The sequence below is a fragment of the Merops nubicus genome, unplaced genomic scaffold, assembly GCF_000691845.1.
Source record: "Merops nubicus isolate BGI_N331 unplaced genomic scaffold, ASM69184v1 scaffold17805, whole genome shotgun sequence".
NCBI classification, from domain to species: domain Eukaryota; kingdom Metazoa; phylum Chordata; class Aves; order Coraciiformes; family Meropidae; genus Merops; species Merops nubicus.
The window spans coordinates 14956-31313 of NW_008607912.1; the positions used below are offsets into that span (position 1 = coordinate 14956).

At 42.8% G+C, this 16358-nt stretch overlaps 1 protein-coding gene across 1 annotated transcript in view; it reads left to right on the forward strand.

The window, feature by feature from the left end:
* The first annotated feature begins 5470 nt into the window (after positions 1-5470).
* PSTPIP1 (proline-serine-threonine phosphatase interacting protein 1) overlaps positions 5471-16358 on the forward strand; it is a 33027-nt gene continuing 22139 nt past the window's right edge. The window contains exons 1-2 of the mRNA XM_008940129.1: positions 5471-5613; positions 8093-8167. Coding sequence (XP_008938377.1) covers positions 5471-5613; positions 8093-8167 — 218 coding nt within the window. The remainder of the gene's footprint in view (positions 5614-8092; positions 8168-16358) is intronic.

Sequence of the window (16358 nt, forward strand, 5' to 3'; positions counted from 1 at the left end):
TTCCTTGTGGCATCAGGGCCACATGAGCCCCAGGCACCTCTCCTCAGCATCACAGCTGAGCTGGAGTGGAGATTTTAAACACTCACTGGGGCAGCAGATACACAAGTCAGAGGTGCTTACTGTTATACCACTCTATTCCACTATTTATTTCACGATAGTTTGAGCGGCACAGAAAAAGAGCAATAAACTTCCTAAAATGCTTATCACGCAAATATATTCTTAGAAACACCAGGAAATTTTAAAGTATCCCATGGGGAGAAAACAAAACAAACCAAAAAAACCCACACAAAGCAAGTGATCCATTTACGGTGAAAGACCGTGACGTGATAGAAAATAACCAGCCTAGTGATATGCACTATGAGATTATAAATAATGTTTGACTGTTGGCTGTGCAATCTGTTTGCTGCTCGCCCACAGTAAATATTCCTCTCTTGCTAGAGCACTAGACAAGGAGACTAGCAGGCTAAGAGATAAATATGAAGAAACCCTCCTTTTAAGCAGCGCCAGTACACAGTGGTACAGTGCCATGATATAATTCATCGATGTAACTCAGTCAGAACAACTTAATTTCAGTTCAGGACTGAGATATCATGTGTGATACAACCGTGGGTAGAAAGGATTTCTTTCTGACAGTTGAAAAGGATATTGACAGAATGATGTGCTTATTCAAAACACCTCATCCCCTGTTCTCTCTAAACTTCTTCCTCAGTAGTTATTTCTTTTTTGAACCTGGAAAAATGAATCTTAAGGTTTTGTTTTGTGTTCTGGGGGTTACTCTCCCTGTGTACCACCTAGGATCTAGTTACTTGCAAACAGGAACCAAGCAGGTTCTGCAGCTGGAGATGCTAGGAAGAAGCCTTTTTTTTTTTTTTTTTTTTTTTTTTTTGCCCACACCCAAGAAACCCGTTTTTTTTTTTTTTTTTTTTTTTTTTTTTTGCCAACAGCCAGAACAGCAGCCCCCATGAGCAATACAGCAAGCTGAGGTGGAGCTGCAGTGGCACCTACCAATCACTAGGCATGTCTTCAGCTCCAAAGCACTCCCCTGAGGGAGATGCTAAGCCAGCTTATCCTGCTGGACAGGGTCGATGTATGAATTGTGCTATGTCAGCTACCTCTAAAAAAAGTTCTCGATGGGCAAGCCAAGTCCCAGGATGGTGTTAGAAATGCTCCAAGAAATGCAGCCACACCAGAAGAGCCTGCAGCTCTTACAGCACAACCACAATGACCCAAACAACTTGCCTCACTTTCTGATTATTAGCAGTTGGACATGCAAGGGCACACAATTTAGTGGGCACTTTGTATGCAAGCCTGGATATTTTTGTTTCAGTTCAGTCCATTTTAACAGTTTTTTATCAAAACCGCATTGCAGTAACGAGTGCATCTTTTTAGTCTTTCCTACTTGATATTGTTGCAACAGTATCATGGTAACTTCAAAACATAGAGGCTTGCCCTTCAAACAGCCTTGCAGCAGCCTCAGAGCACAAGGCTCAGAGAAGACGTGCTGCAAGGCTGATTCTCAGCTAGTATAAGGCACAAGACTTAGCACAAGGTTACTCCGCTTTTTGTCACCAGGAGGTAGAAAGAAACTATGCCACTCCACAGCTATCTTTGTACCGAGCTTTCTACTCTCTGGGCAGGGAACTGACACCATCAATCTTCCTGCTTGCGGCCTCTTTTATCAAACCCAAATCCTCAGAGCCTCTCTCTCATGGCTGCAGAAATAGCTCAGAGCCAGTCGTGAACAGTCTCTCCCACAATTAACTCCTGATGTTTACCTATGTGATTGCCTGTGGAGAAACTTCTGCCAGATGGGGTGGTGCAGTCCCAAGGCACATGTCTATTTAGAAAAGTGTGACTGTGAGGGAGCAGCATCGTTAAGCATCAGAGGAAAGAAGAAGTGGAAAGAAGAAAGCATATGCCAGTGTGCTTACTGTCAACACCTCTGCTTGCACTCTTCCATGCCTCCTTTCAAGAACTCCAGGAAAAGCTATTCTGGTTAAACTAGAGCATACAGTTTGTGTTTTTCAGTCATACGCTCCCTTTCAGATTTCTTTTATCTCTGAAGGAACAGTGTTGCTTATTGCTCTGGAGGGAAGCAGCATCTGTAAATGGGAAGAGGAGTAGATGCTGCCTCCCCGTTAGCTGTGATTTTCCCCACGAGAAGAAAACCCCCAGTTCTGGGGCAGAGACCAATGTTTGTGTGAAGGATTAATGGAAGAATCCCAGGACAACATGAATCTGCCTGCAGCACTGAAACCCCTTTGTCAAGCACATTCTTGTTAGTGATCATAGGTCTGTTGGACAGTGCAGAGTAACTAATCTTTTCTTACTAAAAGAACAATGAGTAAATCCTCTATCAGAGCTGCACACACTTTGACTTTTTTGGCAATGAGACAAATTACTGATGACGGTTCAAATCACCCTCTATCCAAGTAAATACCTAGATTTTGTTGTAAAGAAATTGTTTTACACATTTAATGAATATATTATCTAATTAAAGCATTTTTAATAATTTCTTTTACAAATAAAATAGTTCTTTGACTAACCATTTGTTCTTATAATCAAAGTCCCAGCTGAGAGGTACCCAAGCACTGAGCTGAGTAGTTTGATTTCAACAGCCTTTGCAGAACCATTCAATGTGAATGCTAATTATAACACAAAATGTGTTATTAATGGTCAATGGAAAATAGAATAAAGGCAAGGCAGCTTATCAAGGCTAGATAATTGTTTAATGTGACATAATCTTGCTGTCTTGATTGTCTTAAAGAAAGTTACAGTGCTACACAGGAAATCCTTGAACTAGAGAAGAAAAACAGAAGAAAAAAAGAACTGAACACAGAGACTGGGAACAAAGAAGAAGAAAGTGGGCAAAGACACTGTTCTGGGGGAGATGCTTGTGGCTTGTGTCTCAAGAGATGGTCTCAGGATTAATTTTATTCCATATATTCATTGGAGGTAATGGCATAAGACATTAAGAATAGGCTGGAAATAGCTGTTGTTGAAACAAAGAGGTAGAATGAAATATTGCATAGGAGTTATCCAATAACCTTCAAGCCCGGGTAACAGAAAACAGATAAAATTAAAGTTTTAGAGTGCAAAATGAGACTAAGAGATCAGTAGGAAAAAGGTGCAATACAGTCTGGGACCTCATTAAGTAAAATTGCAGGAGAGGAGAAAATAGCAGGTATATCAATAGATTGTAGCTCAGTTAGGTGCCACTGGTACGATTTGATAGTGGAAGAAGGTAAATACGATCCTCTGATGTACCAGAAGTGTTTCTCAGAGAGCAGACATTAATGCTGTGGTACAAGGCATCAATTAGTCTCTGCTGGAGTAGTAGAGCATCATCCTCATTCGACAGAGATTTATTCAGCTTTGAACAGGTACTATAAGAACACACAGGAATCGATGGAATGAAAACACACTATCTCAGCAGAGGGGAAAGGAGGATTGATTGGATTCAAGAGGTTGAGAGGCGATGCAGCTGTACAACACATGAAAGAAGAAAAAAGAGCTGTTGAAATTAAAGGGACAGGTCTGTGTAAGTAAACTTAGGCCTACATGATTTATAGCTAAGTTGTGGGAGGAAATTAAAAAGCAATGGTGCAGGGTGAGCAATCACAGCAGCTTCAACCTGTCTAAACATGAGCTATGTTTCCTATCCCTCTTCGCTGCAGCCTGTGACATGCTAGTGGCACATGCTATTTAGACCATAGCCAGATCTGCTGCCTGGAAGGCCAAGGCGGCCATGGTTTAGATTTCAGGTGGTGTGACTCCTGAAATACAGCTTCCACATTCTTCAGGAACACATAGCAAGGAAAACAAAGTAAATTTTGACATGGAACCCCCCAGAATGAAGAAAGATTAAATGAGTGCCTGTGGTAGGAAGCCCTTTTTAGACCTGCATTAAGCTGGAGCCAAATCCCTCTAAAGTCAGCCACAGGGACAAAACTCAGAAGGATCTAGCAGGCAGGAACTGATGCCTCCATCAGAAGAGATTCCAGCTGTCCTTCAGACTCCAGCGGCAGTGGCTCCATTTTTAACAAGTTCAGGTCTTAGTTGTGCTAGTAAGCAACAGACAGAAAGCAAAACTGTTGAGTAAACTGGCTGTTTGCGCTTGGTGTAAACACATTTATTAAACGATAAATGCTTAGGGGACAGTGGATAGATGTATCAACTATTCAGTTTGTATATAAGCAATTGTATTGTAAAAGAACTGCTTGAAGGAACATACTTGTCCTCTTTAGGGTTACACAGCCTGTGATTTTACCATAATAGTACAAAATATCACTCAGATAATGTTCACATTATCACTATATAGTGGTTAATTGAGGCTCTCAGAGTAAAGACAGCTTGTCCTGATCCTGTTGTCAGTCAGTGGGATGACCAGGGGTAGAACACAGAAATCCTCTCCCCGTGTCACACTCGGAGCATGTCACAACTTTATCCCTTCCCTTTCTGGGCTCCCAGAATATCCTCAGCCACACTGACTTCACTGTGACTCTGATTCACTATTGCTGCACTGTGATCTGGAAGCTGGAGAAAAGATGAAAGAACTGCAAGACTGATTGTTTTTCTTCTATTTACTCAGATATTTTTTGTCTGAGATGCACAGAGCATGGTCCGATGGAACATGTGGGCTGGGATAAGCCTGACGTATGGCGGGTGCAGATGGGAGGGAAGCAGCACTCACTGGCAAGCAGCTCAGAAACACACAAGCTTTCAATTTCCTGCAGACCCAACGTCCACATCTTTAAGCTCTCCACATGCCTATCTTCTGGGGTTTTTTGTTTGTTTGTTTTGTGTTTTTTAATTCTGTCATGTTGACTTTGCCCCAGAGACAGACTAATTCAAGCGATGAGAAGAGCTGTTACAGCAATCCCAAAGGGAGACATAATAGCACACCAGAACCCAACTGTTGTCTAATGGCAAACTGTCTCCCTTGGCTAGGAATCCTCCCATTAAAGGACCCCACCACTGGCTGGGTGGCAGAACAAGTACCCTGTGTATTAATACTCATGGGAGCACAAGATGCCTTCACTTTGCCACTCACATCTAGCCAGTGGGTCACTGTCTTACTGAGAGGCCTTTGGCAGTGAGTTAACTCTGATCACTCTTTTTAGAAAACGTATGGTGAGAAGAGCTGCTGTCCTTAGGAGCTACTATAGGTCTGTGCTCTGCAAAGATCCCACACGCAGTGCTAAAAGCGACTTCCCCAAAAATACAGCTAGTGCTGCTTTCCACACAACAAAATCTATGACCCACTTTGCTTTTTTAGTACTTAACACCAAACTTGATTTCATAAAAACTTGTACAGATTTTCTCTTTGGAGAGACCTCACCCATACCTACACCCTTAGCCCTGCCCGAGCTGCCATTGCTCTGGGCAAATCTAAAGTTCCACTTGGAATTTCGAAGAAATTAATCTGCTCCTTATGACTGACAGCAGGCATCTGGTAAACCTGTGAACTATGTGCACTAATCTGCTCAATTCTTTATCTTTCTGTCTTCAGTGCAAGGAGTTCACCTTCCACACAGGCTATGAGGCGCTCATACAGCGGCTGTTGGATGGGAGGAAGATGTGTAAAGATGTGGAGGATTTGCTCAAACAGAGGTAAGAAAATGAGAGTGAAAAATGTGTGAACAGCCTCCATTTTCTCTCCTGTTTGGCCTCTGGAAAGGAATAGGAGACTGCTTCTAAATTTGGTAGTGACACTAGTTTATACAGAGTAGCCTGAGTGGCTTGACTCATAGCCATTTGATGTGATTTGTGAAGGTAGAAAACAGATAGAAAGTTGAGATTTGAGAACAGAAGGTTGAAAAAATCAGAAATCCAGAGCTCCATTAGGACTGAGGTTATTATTGGTCCAGAATCAGATGGCAGCACATACATATTTCCACAAGCAGTGTTACTGAATTTCCCCTCTTACAGGGAGCAAATGACTTGCACGTTTTTCTTTCTCTTTGAATGGCTTTCGCCACAGACAGTTTCAGTTTCCTGCGACTACCAAAACCACCCATTTTCAAATATATACAAAGCTACATAAGCTGCTACCAAAAGCCTTTCCCAGAAAACCAAGAAGGCCCACATCGCTTGCCAGCCTTACCCGACTCTGAACAACAACTTTGTAGTTTATGTCTGTCTTTTACATGCCTCTTGGACACTGCTCAACAACAGCTACGGACAGCTGACACTTTTGTGGGTGAGAAAATGCACACTACACAGATGCTCTGACTTCTTTGCCATTCATTTTTGTACTTCTGACTTCAAAAAATATATCTGAAATTTGGTTCTGTTTTTAAGTGGCTGGGTTTCAACAGTTTCAACATGTAATGTGAGGCACATAGATGCTCATGAGTGACCTGTAGGAAACCCATGCAGTACAGATGATGTATTCAGCAGGTAATCCTAGAGCAGTTCTACTCAGAACTACCTCCTTGTGAATGTTGCTCTGCCTTCCTCAGTCACAGCCTGCTTTTTCTTCCCATGCTGTCCCTACCTAGTTTTCTGGATTTTGGTTGGTTTTCTGAAGGCTACTTTTCAAGCACTGGGGCTTTCAAGGGGATGTGAGCTGTCAAACTGAAAGCTGACTATTTCACAGAGTGCAAATTTTGAATTGCTTTTCTTGACTACCAGCAGAAGCATATTTTATTGCCTCCATGTGACACAGTCCTGAAGTCCCATCTCTCTGATGGTAACAGCTTCAACTGTTTATAGTACATCCTTTGTGACTCATAACTTACAGAGATCACAATTACATTGCTGGCTTCAGGAAGGTTCTGCACTGCAAGGGCTCCTGCAGCAGCTCCCCTAAGTCCCGAAACCTGTCTCAGAGCACAGAAGATGGTTGCAAACCAATGAAACTGCACCAGAGCTGTTGGTATGGCTGGCTACAAGGCAAGGTGCTCACTGACACCAAGATACAGAGGAACAGTTGAAAAGGTGGTGGGATGTTCTTCGAGACCCACCTCAACAGCTGCCATGCTGCAAAACTGAAAGACAAGCCCTCAAAACACTGGAACTCAGCAAAATGCAATAATAAAGCACAGTGTGACTGAGCGGGGAGGTGGATGGATGGATGGGCAAACCTGCCAGGTTGCATGGCCTCAGACCCACATAAAAATTCCTTTTTTGAGCAAAGAGTATGTTTCTCTAAATGCCAAGTTTCAGGCTCAAAATTGTTGAAATGCTTTGAAAGCCATTTGAGAACTGGACCCACCCAAAAGAAAATTTCCCCTAAAATCCTATCACCAGACTCTCTGTTCATTAATTTATTTTTGACCATTCAACAGTTTTTAGCAGCTACTCAAAGACTGAAAACTCATCTCCACGCTGGTCTTGTGCGCAGGAGAAAGGAAGTAACATATTTAGTACAAAAAAATTATTATTTCTTTAAAAAATACCAGATATCAGAAATTTCTTCCTGAGCTAGGGGAGGGGAAAACAGCAAAGAAATAATTGTATTTCTTTGATAACCACAATAAGACAACTACTTTCCTAAGTCACTAGTTAAAGTTCTCACTTCACATTGTATTGACCTCTCCATGAAACTGTGACAGCCTCACTTTACCACTAGCAAGGCTCCTTCCCCTTCTGGTTCCACTGCAGCTGTTCAAGCAGCACCTCGTGTTCCTAATGGTAAGAAATCTTCCTGCTACTCCTGCCTCTCATTTATTCACCATCTCTCTTGAATGGATCCTTTGAACCTACTCTTCACTCCCCTCCCAGCCTTCATTTTGATGGGTCAAGCAAGCCAGTGTTGTTTAGGTCTCTTTTGCAAAAAGACTCTCTGTTCTGAGCATCTTCACTACAATTCTGTACACCTCTCCTTCTAACTGATCCCAGCTTTTGGGGGACAGGCTTGTACATAGCACTCCACAGTCATCAAAGCCATGAAGATGGGCATCATTTTTCATTTCCTCTAGAAATAGCTCACCTGAGATATTTCAGAGGTAACTAATAGCACTAGGACTGAAGAGATAGGAAAATTAAAGAAATTATATTTGTCATGTTTTGTACTTCAGATGCAATTGCAAGATGCAGTTACAAACTTGATCCTAAGAGAAATTTGAATAAGTTCCTCTTTTGACAGAGCACAAGCAGAAGAGAGATATGGGAAAGAGCTGATTCAAATTGCCCGAAAAGCAGGAGGACAAACAGAAATCAAGTAAGGATTTTTTTTTTTTTTTTCCCTCTACTGCAAACAAAAGGATTTTGGAAGTGATATGACTCTGGTGTTTTGCCTGTGACTGGGGCCATAAGCTGCTCACAGCACTTACACACTTCACAATGAACAGGAAAAATAGGCAGAAACCATAGTCCCTCAAAGCAGGACACAAAAAAAATCTCAACGTGGGTGTTGCCTGTAGGTCTTTACTGAGGAATATTTTAATTTCAGGATTCTTAACAATGTTTAATATTTGCTTCCAAAAGCAATCTAAGTAATGGGGAAAAAAGGGGAAAGGAAAAGGTTGTGAAATGTTTAGGATGGTGGCTTGGCAACACTGGGAAGCTGATGGACACAGAGAGACCATGACAGAACAAACACAAAATGCAAAGACACCAAAAATTAGCTTCTGCAGCAGAAAAAAAAGGCTTAGCTTATGAATACAAACTTTAAAGCTCTTTGAAATTACTTAATTTGAAACAAATCAATGGAACTACTGAAATACACTAAAATGACATATATTTTTCTCTGTCTCCTCTACTAACATCTTAAATCATCTATAAATTGTTGGGAGGGGAAGATATATGTTGGCATGGAATTTAACTTAATAAACACTGCTGATAAACTGCTGCTATTATTGATGGTAGCAGCAATAATAAGATATTTTGTCATTACTGTAACAAGTAATAATAGAGAAATAAGGTGGCAGAGGATGATGATTTGGGGTCACAGAAGACAAGTCTGAAAGAGACCTCAATCTAAACACAAACCAGCTCTATTGATCCCTGGGGCACACTACCTTCATCCATCCCATAGCTCATTTCCTAATTGCAGTCTGCTTTTTACATCCATTTGTCACTCTCAGGGTGAACATGGTTTCCTGTTCATGGGAAAATGAAATGGGAAAATTTGACCTCAAACCCTTGCACCACCATGGCAGGCAAGTGCTGGGCGATCACCCATAGCACTTGCTATCAGTTCAGTGGTGGCACATCCAGGCTGACAGGGAAACAGTTGCATTAGAGCAGCTGGTAGTGCAGAGGCTCACCCTAGAGAATGTGCAAAACCATCTCTGCCTTGCCCCTGAGCAGTGCCGTAAGGTACAGCAAGGTTCCTAGCAAAGCCTGTTGGAGATGCTTGCTACCTTCCTGGTGTCTCAATTCACAGATCTAATTGGAGAAAAGGAAGAAGAAAAATTATTTTGATGTTAAAATAGCAGATTAAGGATGAATGGCTTCTTTCCAAACTAGAGACTAAGATCAGTGTTCCAGGATTAATGGAAGGCTCCACCTAAATTTCTTTACTGGCGGTGCAGGGCAGGCAGCACAAATATGTTCAGAAGCAGACAGCTTTGGCCGCCCTTCTCTGACTTAGTGGATAATTCACTGGTCTGACTTTTCCTAAGAGATTAGAAGAGCTTGATTTAGAGGCAAAGCCAAGTCCCAGAGCTGGGATATGGATCCAAGTTCCCCTCCAGTTAGTTTGGAGAATTTTGGACTCTGGCCCAGCTCCACTTTGATCCAGCAACTTTATATCTTGGCATAGAGAGAAGGCTGAATATACCAACAAAGCACGCTGCAGAGCTGATATCTTGTGTTTCCATAAACCCATGCCTGGCCTGGGTAGGGACCAGATTTGTGCTGATATTTTTATCAGAGCAAATGTCTCGCTGTGTCTGTTTTGAAGCAGAGGAAGGACACTTCGCTTTCTCTGATTCAGCATCCTCTGGCTGTTTAAGGAGTGATACAGATGGGCAGTGCAGGCCATTTGTCCAGAGTAAACACTTTAAATGCAGAGAAAACTAGGGTCTATTCAGGGCTGGAACAACTCAAGAAAATGAAATATTTGGTTTTAATGCCTTAAAATTTTTGACACTGTGTGAAGTCTCAGTTTAGATGACATCAGTTGCACTTCTGCTCCCAAGGTTGGTCCTTCAGTGAAACCAGAGGCAGGGAACCTATGTACTACCTGTAATAACAAAGGCTTGAAAGGACTATGCTACAACCATCCTCATGCCTTATTCTCACTGCTTTCTCTTTATAATACTCCTTATTAGTGCCTAGCACACTGAGTCCTAACAGTATCACAAGTATTTGGCAGGCTGAACAAGGCTGTTTGGATCTTTAAATGCAGCTTTGGGTAGCAGTGTTTCTCAAATAAAGCCTGATGAAGGTGTTGTGCATGTATTTGTACCTAAAACTTACCTTTGACAACCACCAGCAAAAAATGCAGCTCCCACCTTTTTTTTGCAGAACATTTTACCAGAACTTCCTGTGCCACCCTATGAATTGCATAGGAGCTGGAATTACTGATTTTAGATCACCCATTTTCTTGCTAATGGAAAATTATTATCCTCTAGTCTTAAATTCAGTCATATTTTAAACATCTCAGATACTAAAGCTTTCTCTCAGTTCTCCTGGGAAGTCATTTCACACCCCAGTAGTTCTCACTATCAGGAAGGTACCTGATAGCCTTTTAAAAAGTCGATGCAAAGAACATAGAAAATCCATCCACAACAACCACCCAAAAGCTTCCAGTATCAGGAAATACCCAGAAGACTTTAAGAGAAACAACCGCAAGGCCAATTAATTCTGCTTAGCACAACTTCTGAAAAGAATGAGTTGGCTGCAAAACCCTCCCATCACTCCACCGGGTCCAAGGGATGCTCTGTAGCTGCCTTGGAACGCAGAGCAGGAGAGCAGTGGGACAAAGCCAGGGCAAGCAGCAGCCCTGGCGCAGGGGCCTCTTGCCAGAGCATCTGTGGCAAAACCACTGCGCAGCCGATTCCAGATCTGCCAAACTGGAGGCGGCGGCACGGCTGCAATGGGCAGCCCAGCAGGGCCCCGTGTGCTCACGTCCCCCAGCACCAGTGAGAACGGCTCTTCCTGACTGCAGAAATGCGGTCCCTGGCAGCCACCCAGCTCTTCTGATCTCAAACCCTCAGAGGTTACAAAATGTAATGGAAAAACCCTTTCTCTTGCTTCCTGTGCTTGAGAGAAGGTCTGTTCCAGGGAGAAACTAGGCAGTGGTGGGGAGGTACTGGCTGTGTTGTCACTTCGGCACAGTCGCGACAGGCACAAAAGAAGGTGAAGAGAATAAGCACGATGAGTAAACAGAAGCAATGGGGAGAAGGCTGGAGAAGTCTATAGCACCCTGCGCCAGGTAATGGCCATCGCCGTAGAAAACTCTTCTCTCCCAAGCCTCCCCCATATTGTAAAATCTTCCAGTTTTAAATCAAAGAAAAATCCCAACATTTTTTCTGTCTCTCCCCTACTCCCCCAAACTTTTCTTCAGCTAGAGCAAACTGCTGAACTCAGCTGAATGTATAAATAGACTCCACAGCCCATTTTTATTTGCTGAAAGACACAAATGAAGACATATGCTGCTGACTCAAAAGAAAGATAGTAGAGAAGGCGCATTGAAACGTAGCTGCAGCTCTGGGATCACTCTCCATTGCTTCAAGAAAAATCCTAGTGACAGCAGCTAGCAGGTTTCCGTCCTATATACTGTCCAGCACGTGCTTGTTCCCCCAGCATCATTCCTATTCCCCTGATGGAGAACTGACCCCTCAGGGCCCAGCACTGCTCATGCTTGGCAGAGACAACTATGAGCCAAGACTGTACTAGGACACTGTACTACTGAGTATCAGCAGTAATATAACACCGTGCCCTGGGAGAAGAGGACAACCTGGTGCCTCCACCTGCAGGCTCCTTAGCACCAGAAATGAGAAAAATGACTTATGACCTGTGAGCTAGCAGAGACAAGTTTTTAGCACCGCTACCCATGTAATGACTTCAGTGAGGTCTTTGGTGTTGTTTTTAAGATCAGTATTGGAAATGGCCATGCCCAGCCCACAGCTGTAGAAAAATTTCCAACAAGACTGAAATGAGAGAGGCAGACATGCCACAATGAGGAAGATGTGCTGGAACCACTTTTTATTTTGTTATTTTTTTAAAAAAAGGAAAGACAGGGTTTCTAAAAGAAGCTGGTGGTAGTTGCCACAGACACAGCAAATGAATACTCCAGCTTCCAGTTCAAGAAATAAAAGTACCCTGTAAGTGCTGCCTAACAGGCAAAGGGCACAATCATTCAATAGTCCAGTCTGATTCAAGCAAATTCGGATGCTTTGGCTGCTTGCCCTTGCCTCGAGCCCTGCAGCTGGTAGACACAATTTCCTTCAGGGGAGGAAGATCACCAACCAGCAACACAGATCTAACTCAGCACTTGCCAAAGGCCTTGACAAGTTCATTCTAATGTACAGAAAGACGCACACACTTGAACCTAAGTGCAAGACTACAACAAAGGTCACACAGGCTCAGATCAAAATACCTTCAGCTTAATATTCTGTCCCCAACACCAGATCCCAAGGGAAGAGTAGAAGAACAGGGCAAGCATATGAGGCTATTTCTCCTAAAGAATATTCTAGCCTGGACAATTGGTAGTTCAGGGGTTGCCACACCACCAGCAGCTCTGAATATAATAGTCCCCAATGGATTTTTCCTGTGTCTTTTTCTTATTTGAAACCCCAAAACACTTTCATCTCCACTGACTCTTAACAGGAAAGGTCATTGTTTTACCTTAAGTTCAGAAGTGCCTTTTCCTGCCCTGACTGATTTTTAGCCCACCTCACCACACTTGTTGTGTTAGATCAGAGACACGTGACAAAGGTAGACTGGCTTCCTTACGGTGGGGTTACTCAATGCACTTCTGCTCTTGTGAGCTGCACTTCCACTGCCTGTTCCTGTTCTTATAAACACACTGAGGTCCATAACAGCACCAAAACTATGGGAAGGGTTGGCTGCTTCCTTCAAGCTAACTACCTGGATGTGCCAGCAAGGGCCTGGATCCAGACTATGCCTGGGAACAGCAGTAGCTGGGGAGTCTTAGTGAAAGCACTGGGAGGACAACAGATATTGGAAGGGAGTGTGAGAGAACATCGGTTGTGAATGTACTGCTTGAGCAAGTCAGACCTAGGAGAGGGCAGGGCAGCCCTCCAGCTGTGGGCAAAGCGTGAGGATCACAGCAGTCAGGGTGGAAGAATGGGTGCTGCACAGAAATGGAGCTATGGAGCTCACCTATCACAAGACAGGGCTAAAGCTTATTTTAAAAAATGTCCTCATTTCTAGCTTGTATTAATTTTAAAGCCCTGTTATCTCACTTTTTTAATTACAAATTAAAAAAAAACCCAAACTAATCACAACTTCAGAGTCTCTAATCATAAAAGAAATTATGAAAAGATCACTACATGCCTACAGTCATTTATTCCTGGCAAACACCAGGTAACCCCAATATCCAGTGGGGGAGAGGAAGCCCACTTTAAGACATTTAAACTGCAGCATAGTTTTGTACTCTCCATATTGTGTTGCACACATGGGAGAGGATATACAGGAACTGGAGGTTTTCAGCTGCATTACAAACCAAGATCACGTTTCCAAGCGTTTGCTGGTAGCTCACACAGTACTGAGGTCTCAACGCACTGCAGATGATTCTCAGCAGAGCTTGTGCCTTTAAGAGTAAATGTCTTTCAGGCTGGAAGGACAGGGAATTTCCATGCAGTAGCTTTGGGCAACCCTTCAACAGAACAACATGAAACCAGAATACAGTACAGAACCCTGTTTTCAGGTACATCCTCAGCTTCTGCTGAAATGGAGCCTCTGGGAACCCTGTTCTTTTGCAAAATAACTGAAGCAAACACACAGTGGCTGTTTGAATGCTGCTGAGTCTGACAACAGCTATTTTTGTCATTTGCTCTGTTTGTCTCTTCTCATGTATATGATTTCCTACTTTTTTCTTTCCCTCTTTTCCACTACCATCTTCTTCAGTCCTCAGAAAAGGGTAGCTCCTTCAAGCCCACATCTGCTCTGCCCTTCTCTGCAATGCCTGAAATAGAATATTTCAGTGAGTGTGAGGTGAGGGCATCTGTAACAAAATGCCAGTTGCTGCTTCCCGTGTATAAATACAGTGCATCTGTCACTTAATATACAAAATCCTCTGTATTATTCACACAAAGCAGGCAATTTTGAACTGAAGCTGAAAGTCATTTTGGAAGGTCACATCCTTCAATGGTTACTTGTACTCCACTCAAATGTCCTGAACTGGCACAAAGTTTATACACTTGTACTTTGAACTTGAAGGATTCTGAAAATGGACTCAAGCCCATACTCTGCAAAACCTAAGCTTCTGCTCAGTTCTTGTTAAGTCCCATCTAGATAAGCCCACTGGTGATGAGGACAGGCATTTTTGAGCAGTGCTGCTCCCTTTCCAAGAGACACGAGGAAATTTAGTTTTATGTTAAAAGTTAGAAAAGTTGTTTTGATTGTTTTATCCTTTGATTTGAATAGCATAGGTCATTCCGGAGTTGCAATAGGTCTATTTTGTAGTCTGTGGGCATAGATTTACAGGGAAGAGAAGGTACATGGAGATGTCATCCTGTTTTCTCCCCTGCTCCAGCAGAGTCTGGGGTCCATACTCTCAGTAACCGGCCCTGGGAGTGATGATACAGCCCCCTTCCCATTCAGTTTAGGGCTGTTTCCACTTCTGACACGTATCTGAAAACATCCAAGCACCAGAAGCAAAACATGCAGATGCACCACATCACTAGAAGAACCCTCCACATTTGTTGTTAGTTTCATGAAAGATGTGCTACACCCAACCTGCACTGCAGCCTTCCTGTATTAGCTGGTGTAAGTACTCATACTAGCTCCTGCATTGCTATTATGCATTTACAGACAGAAGCGTGGACTTCCCTGGTCAGAGAAAGGGCGCTCCTCTTGCCTGTCCTCCACATGTGGCTTCAACATCACACCATAGTTGGGCCACGTGCAGAAATCTTTCCAGTTGCACTGAATGGTTTTGCCTTTCTGTTTATAGCTCTTCTGCGAACAAGAAGAAAATACCCTGGCAAAACTAATTCTTCGGTGTTTTCACCACATCCCCACAAAGCAATGTTAGACATGTGAAATATTGTGCCTGGCCTGGGACTTGGCAGTGACTTTGTTACTGTCCTGTTAAAAGAGTACATCACCTCCCCCTTTTTTCTTCTTCAGAGTCCCAGGTGCAAATTATTTGAGACCAGATGCTTCTGAACTTGTTTCCCCACAATTTGCAACCACCACTGGGCTTCACAGAAAGAAATGTTGTTATAACTACACTGGGTCTCCCCTGTGCGTCAGGAGGAAAGACAGATGTTAACCATGGCCTCGGAGGAGACTGGCATTTGGATGGTTTCATAACCATGTTATCAGGATCTAAGTCACAAGAAGCAGAGGGTGAATAGGACTGCTGGAAAGTGGTCTGTAGAGTTCATCTGGCAGAACCTTCTCTCAGTTTCAGAAAAAATATTTTAAAAAAATCACAATAACAACAGAACAATTTAGATCATACTGATATTAAAATGGAAACCTACCAGAAAGGAAGTTGGGGTTATTTCACATTTCTTTTCACCAAGCAAAGGTAGAAAACAAAGACAATTTAAAAAGAGCTGTGGTTTTCCGGTTAGAAGAGCCTTCTGCCTTCCTGTGTACAAGATGTAAAGGGACTCTCTAAATTATTCAGTTAAACCAGTCTCTACAAGCAAAGTACTGAGACAAAAAAAAAAAAAAAAAAAAAATCAAACCCACAAGCCTAAAGTTAGAAAAAAAGAAAAAAAGTCTGGTGCAACCGTGTATGTAGTAAGTCTACCTGTTACCTAAGCACTGCCACTGACAGAGCGCTGCTAATTGCATATCTGGCGCTATAAAATTAAGCTCGAGTAGCTGGAGACTACAGCAAATGAAAGCAGCAGGCAGGGGCGGTGCTCAGGAAACGGCAAGAATCTGCTCACCACTAGATGGCAAAGATCCCCAGGAGCTGCTGCAGTGGCTGTTGCACAGGCTCCAACTGTTCCCTGTTATTCCGGATTCAGACTCAATCCAGTTCCTGCCAGAAACGAATTTTGACAAATACGATCTTTAGATGTCGAAGAGGGAGTCGTTTAACAAACGTGCACAGTGAATTTGTGTCTGCCCCTATTTTCAGTGAGAAACTGCAGGAGGCTCCAGGTTGAGATACCCAAAGGGAAGGCTCGTGCTTTGTCTTTAGCCACAGTGGTTTAACAGTCTTCCAGAATTTACATAGATATATCAGAAGTAATTAAAAAAAAAAAAAAAAAAAAAAAAAAAAGGAAAAACAAAATTTTTAAGTTTTGCTGAAA